Here is a 7,163-nt window from a genome sequence, read left to right as displayed (position 1 = left end):
TCTGTCAGTGTTGTTAAGGGAACACGTCTCTCTGTCAGTGTTGATAAGGGAACGCGTCGTCCCTCGTCTCTCTGTCAGTGTTGTTAAGGGAACACGTCTCTCTGTCAGTGTTGTTAAGGGAACACGTATCTCTGTCAGTGTTGTTAAGGGAACACTGATATACTGATACTGATACGCCAGGCCATAAAAACACTAGAGCAGTGGTGAGATAAGGTCATGTCAACACCGGCCGATAACACGCTCGTTAACCTGTCCCGTCCGATTCATCGGATTATACAACACGCTGCGTTTCATAACACATAACACAACTGATGACATAACACTCACTCAGCTACTGAACTCGTTTCTTAACTTAATGGGAAACACACTTAATTACTTTCTTTAAAGAAGATAAGATGGACACCACTCTCATATCTGTGCGACCAGGAGGTAGCCTAGCTTAGCACGAAGGCAGGAAACAGTTAGCCTAGCGCCTCTGATGCTCACTGATCAATCCTTTATGGGTCATTATGCAGAAGTGTACCACTCCAAAGTGTTTTATTGCATTTAAAAATCAACACTTTTGTTGTTGTTTTTTAATCATTTTTTTTAAACTTTTTGTCCCTTTTTTTCAATGTTTGTCACTTTTTTTCACATTTTCAACGTTAAGTTATTGACTTTAGTTTCACAGTTATTTTTGGAATGTATGGTCAATAAACCTCATTAATAGGAAATTATACCTAATGTTTGAGTTAGAAAAGCAGAAATTAGGAATTATTGAGACTAAAATTAAAGGAATGGATGTTGATGATAATCACAGACTGGAATATGTCAACTTTTACTCAATACTATTTCAAAAACACTTCCATTTGTTTTACAATGCTATAAAATTGAATAAGACGCCCCAAAATTAATGAAAGTAGAGATTTGTACTTGGCAAAGAGCGTTGGGTGGAATCAATCATGTTATTTTGGGGAATTAAAAAGAACATTGATATAGGACAACATGGGGACAACATGAGGACAAGATGAGGACAAGATGAGGGCAACATGGGGACAACATGTGGGCAACATGGGGGCAACATGAGGGCAACATGAGGACATAAGGGCCACATGAGGACAACATGAGGACAAGATGAGGGCAACATGGAGACAACCCTTGGACAACATGGGGACAACATGGGGACAACATGAGGACATAAGGGCCACATGAGGACAACATGAGGACAACATGGAGACAACCCTTGGACAACATGGGGACAACCTGAGGGTTAAAACTATTTTTTTGGTTGACATAGATCTTTCCCTCTTAGGAAATAGTCCCCAACAAATGCACTACTTCCTTCTGCCTGTTTGATTAAAAGATTACAGTGAGAAAACATTTTAGGAAATTACTGAGAACTTTTATTTTAAATATGTGTAACTTTTAACACATTGTTGGTTTGGGTCTTTTGTGGAGATTTGTTGACGATAAGATAAAACAAATAATTCGGAAAACTGAGCCAAAACTCTGGTTTCTCAAAATTTGGGTCTTGTTTTTTGTAACTTTGTTCATAATTTTCATCATTAATAAGTGTTTACCGGTGTTGCAATAAAAACGCAATCGTCCTTTAATGCAAACTTTTTGAACCTTTTAAGAATATGATTAGGCCGTAACTAATTTAATGCCATGTTTTTGAGGAACTGTGTATTCATAATGCCGTATTAAACTTGAGGAGAACAAGAAATCACCTTTTTACTTTTTCTGTGTGAGCAGAAAACATAAACCAAATCCAAGTTAGACTGATAAAATGTAAGATAAATTAAGATAATTTATCTTAAATATTATAAATCAGTGCACCCTCGGTGTATTTCCCTCCTGCTGCTTTCTCCATCTGTTCATGGGAGAACATGCGTGACCGTGTGACATGCTACATGCAGTTAAAAAACAAGCGTAACGGCACACCAGCAGCCTTCACGCTGTGCAAAAGCCCTACCTTCACTTTATGATGCACCAGGGCGGCGATCACTATGGTAACCAGGCCGAGGGCGATGAAGCCGTACTGCATGTACTCCATCACAGTCGGGAGGATAACCAGGTTTGTGTGGAAGTTCGTAAGGATGGGGCCGTCTATGTAGCCACGCTGAGGAGGAAAGGGAAAGGATACATTCAGGTGCATTACAGGATTATACAACAGCTTCAGTTTTTCACAACTAAAGGGCAAATTCACCAAAGGATACCCTGCACAGCTAGCTAGCTAGATAGCTAGCTAGATAGCTAGCTAGATTGCTAGATAGATAGCCAGCCAGCTAACACTAGCTAGATAGCCAGTTAGATGGATAGATAGCTAGAAAGATAAGCAAAGTTGAAAATAAACAAATTCTCAAAGCAACCCCAAAGGGTGAAATGCGCGCCTTACTGTAGCGTCTCACACTGGAAGAAATCATCTAATTTCTACCCAAAATATCCAATTGTACAAATACTTCACATAAGACACAATCACCTAACATGTAAGATGTCCGTGAGATATTTAAGGACTTGTTTTTCAGGGTTTCTGCAGGTTTCAGCAAGTCAAATTTGAGACTTTTTCCAAGACCATTACAAATTAATTTTAAGTCCTATGTCATATGTATATGTATATAAAAGTACAACGAAATGCATATTATTAAATTATACCTAATGTTTGGGTTAGAAAAGCAGAAATTAGGAATTATTGAGACTAAAATTAAAGGAATGGATGTTGATGATAATCACAGACTGGAATATGTCAACTTTTACTCAATACTATTTCAAAAACACTTCCATTGGTTTTACAATGCTATAAAATGGAATAAGACGCCCCAAAATTAATGAAAGTAGAGATTTGTACTTGGCAAAGAGCGTTGGGTGGAATCAATCATGTTATTTTGGGGAATTAAAAAGAACATTGATATAGGACAACATGAGGACAACATGAAGACAACATGAGGACAACATGAGGACAACATGAGGGCAACATGAAGACAACATGAAGACAACATGAAGACAACATGGGGAAAACATGAAGACAACATGAGGGCCACATGAAGACAGCATGAGGACAACATGAAGACAGCATGGGGACAACATGAAGACAGCATGGGGACAACATGGGGACAACATGGGGACAACATGGGGACAACATGAGGGCAACATGAGGGCAACATGAGGGCAACATGAGGGCAACATGAGGGCAACATGAAGACAACATGAAGGCAACATGAGGGCAACATGAAGATAACATGAAGACAACATGGGGGCAATATGAAGACAACATGGGGACAACATGAAGACAACATGGGGACAACATGGGGACAACATGGGGACAACATGGGGACAACATGAAGACAACATGGGACACATGGGGGTTAAGACTGGACTGATTTCAAAATGTTGCTCAGATTAATCATTTACACACAAAAACATTTAAAAAAACAGGGTCCAGGATGAGAAAACTAAAACCAAGTTACTCTTTAAATCGGTCCGTCACTTTTGATTCCACGCCTGATGTTTTGCTCTCTGAACATTTCCTTTGTTCTGCCGCACAAAGACAACCTTCACACTTTAACACGTGGACAACAACAATGTGACATAAAAGAAGAAGAAGAAGAAGAAAACTGCCCTCAGCTGCAGAACTGCATGGGTGTGTTTGCGCTGTGATATCATCAGAGCAATATCTTTAGTGAATCGGACCTTGAGACGGGGCAGATAGCGATGGCAATTGATGCCCAATTAATGGCGTTATCGGCGGCTACGAGTCAGGCTTTTAAGAATTTGCCTGAGTTTCAATAGAAAGTGACAAACGGATTTGTTTTCTTATCTTTAAGGAGAAAATGCAGTGCAAATCCCTACATGACACGTTCAGTCGTCAGAATACCGAAAAACTATCAAACTTTCTGCATGCTTATTGCTTAGTTTGATTCATTTTTAGACTTCGAGGAAATTAGAAACCGAATATTTCAAGTTTTTCAAACTCTAGCAAGTCTTGTGGAAACTGAAGCAAAGCAAACATCCCCCAAAAATAAGAAAAAGTGATGAAACACGGGAAAAACTGGACTGTAAGAACTTTCTCTTTCTGTTTTTTTAAGGACAGCAAAAGTGTCTCTGTAAATAACAAACAGCTTACCTCCTCAAACCAGATCATTGGCATCACCACCTCTGAAATTTTCCCAGTTTCTCTACAAAAGGCAAAACATTTTGCTTTTAGCTCCAAGGTTGCATGGTGAACGCGAAGGAAAGCAGGAAGTGTCCTGTCATATTGAAGGATAAACAGATGCAAACACAATACATGACAAATATTAATGGTATTATGGTAGATTAGGGAATCATTTCCATACGTAATTCCTGACACTCTCTTCATGTAGAGGTTGAGCTGCAGGCGGATGGACACATTCAGAGGGACGCCCGTTAGCTGGAAAGACACAGAAAAAAAAAACGTGTTTAATGTCATATGGGAAATGATATAAAGCTGTCAGTGTTCACTTCATTAAATTGTATTAGAACATTTAAAAATGTTCCCATGTAACAGAACAAAAGAAGGAAATCCTAATATGTTAGGCATTCCTCTACGGGACCTTTTGATGATTTTAGAGAAGGACAATCCAGTTTTAGCATCAAATAGTTCAAAGGACTCCACTAACACAACACTCAATAAGGGAGATGTAACAGTGAGAACATTCATTGTCTGAGATGGAACTGTCCAAGGCCCGATACAAGGTGGCCGTAGGGCTTTGAGTGATTTCGGATATCCTCAACATAGTAAACAATACACGGCCGAAAGTGTGAGGACCCCCGAACATTACACTCACGTCAACAGTCATTCAACAGAACTTAAAAGGCAGAAACATTGTTGAACAACAAAAAACTCAGATTGGACAGATAGTCTAGCTAGCTGTCTGGATTTACCCTGTAGAGATCTGAGGACCAGGTAACCATAGTCCTCAGATTGGACAGATAGTCTAGCTAGCTGTCTGGATTTACCCTGCAGAGACCTGAGGACCAGGTAACCATAGTCCTCAGATTGGACAGATAGTCTAGCTAGCTGTCTGGATTTACCCTGCAGAGATCTGAGGACCAGGTAAACATAGTCCTCAGAAACCAGCCGCAGGTTAGAGCGCCGACACAGAGACAGAGGACGGGGACGGACATCTGGACGAAAATGAGAGACATCCAGTGGGACAGATCCCAACTAGGGGTTGGAATCAGCCAACGCCTCCTGCCTTCCCAACTTGTGTGTGTGTGTGTGTATATATATACAGTATATATATATATTCAAATATTTGTTATTGTATTTGATCCTATTATCATTTCAGGTATAGTGTAGGTATGTATCTTGTATCCTAGAATTTCATTTTTATACACTGTAACACTGTAATTTCCCTTTTTATTGGGACCAATCCATCCCTGCCTCCCTCCCTCCCTCCCTTAAGCCCTTAAGCTTAAATGTTCATATTGATACAGTAACATGTTCATTCTCACCATACGGCGTTATCCTGGCAAAACACACTAAAAACAACACTAGGGAACTTTTCCCGCTTTGGTTCCCCAACAGGTTGGAAGCAGAGTTGTCCCATTATGTCTCATTCAAACTACAGATCCACTACCCGATCTGGCAAACCTGAGTAGCGCGGTTACAGCCGGTAGAAAGCCTTAAAGCGAACGCAGAAGTGACATTCACCCTGTTACGAGTCGATGAACCACTGGAACGATTTTGGAAACTTCTTATTTTAAGATACAATCAGTTCTCTAGTGTTGTTTTAATGCTAAAATTATTTTAAGCGGCCAAGGTTAGCAGGCGTTACCTCGGCAGTTCACTTGAGACGGGCACAACCTGTGTGTATCGCTTAGAGGGAGCAAGCCTTTAAAGGCGGCGCAACACACGGGTTTACGAGTTAAAAGGTCCCATGGCTGGAAAATGTCACTTTGAGGGTTTTTTAACATTAGTATGCGTTCCTCCAGCCTTCCAATGGCCCCCCAGTAGGTTGAAAGGGGGAGCCCTGGTTATCCTTCTCTGGGTATCCTGCTCTGCCTTTGAGAAAATGAAAGCTCAGATGAGACGATCTGGAATTCTTCTCCTTATGATGTCATAAGGGGAAAGGTTACCTCCCCTTTCTCGGCTTTGCCTGCCCAGAGAATTTGACCCCCCCATGAGAGAGAGACATCGTGTCTCTCAAACGAGCAATGCGGCAGTTGGTCAAGGCTAAACGCCCACCCCACCCTCTCCTCCTCAATAGCTACAGACTCGGAAATGGAACATACTAAGGAGAGCTCATTGGGGGACTGGCTCTAGTGGCTGTGATTCTGCACCAAGGCTGACATTTGGGAAAGAGACTTCAGATACAGCATTAGGGGACCACTAAGGTCTATATAAAAGAGACTTCAGATACAGTATTAGGGGACCACTAAGGTCTATATAAAGAGACTTCAGATACAGTATTAGGGACCACTAAGGTCTATATAAAAGAGACTTCAGATACAGTATTAGGGACCACTAAGGTCTATATAAAGAGACTTCAGATACAGTATTAGGGACCACTAAGGTCTATATAAAAGAGACTTCAGATACAGTATTAGGGGACCACTAAGGTCTATATAAAGAGACTTCAGATACAGTATTAGGGACCACTAAGGTCTATATAAAGAGACTTCAGATACAGTATTAGGGGACCACTAAGGTCTATACAAAAGAGACTTCAGATACAGTATTAGGGACCACTAAGGAATATATAAATTGCACCCAATATGGCGACATTTGGAAATTGCATCATAAATTCCAATGCCCTGCGATTTTCCTTAATTATTAACTTCATATCAATCTAGTCTTCCTCTTCTAGGAACCAGCTCATGGGAGATCTAATCTGCACGGCAACAAACTGTTTTACAACTTAATTCATAAACCAACGGCAATTACGGAGAAATAGCCCAATTTCCAATTACCTTATCAGAGTTGGAGGTCTCAGCCAACTACGTTAACATTTACACAAAAGTCATATAATAGCATTTAAAGCTAAAGATACAGAAATAGCACATACCAAGGAAAGCTCAATGTGAGACTTCAGATACAGTATCAGGGGACAACTAAGGTCTATATAAAAGAGACTTCAGATACTGTATTAGGGACCACTAAAGTCTATATAAAAGAGACTTCAGATACAGTATTAGGGACCACTAAGGTCTATATAAAAGAG

The 7,163-nt window shown here is 40.4% G+C and overlaps 1 protein-coding gene across 4 annotated transcripts in view; it reads right to left on the bottom strand.

Moving 5' to 3' along the window:
• scarb1 (scavenger receptor class B, member 1) overlaps window positions 1-7,163 on the bottom strand; it is a 23,247-nt gene that overhangs the window by 3,572 nt on the left and 12,512 nt on the right. For all 4 annotated transcript variants that reach the window (XM_034896695.1, XM_034896694.1, XM_034896697.1 and 1 more), the window contains exons 9-11: window positions 4,314-4,387; window positions 4,103-4,154; window positions 1,955-2,101 (exon numbers count right to left, since the gene is read on the bottom strand). In XM_034896695.1, the coding sequence (XP_034752586.1) occupies window positions 1,955-2,101; window positions 4,103-4,154; window positions 4,314-4,387 (273 nt within the window). The remainder of the gene's footprint in view (window positions 1-1,954; window positions 2,102-4,102; window positions 4,155-4,313; window positions 4,388-7,163) is intronic.

This window comes from Etheostoma cragini, chromosome 16 (genome assembly GCF_013103735.1).
Source record: "Etheostoma cragini isolate CJK2018 chromosome 16, CSU_Ecrag_1.0, whole genome shotgun sequence".
Taxonomy (NCBI): domain Eukaryota; kingdom Metazoa; phylum Chordata; class Actinopteri; order Perciformes; family Percidae; genus Etheostoma; species Etheostoma cragini.
This window is presented reverse-complemented; position numbering and strand designations above follow the sequence as displayed.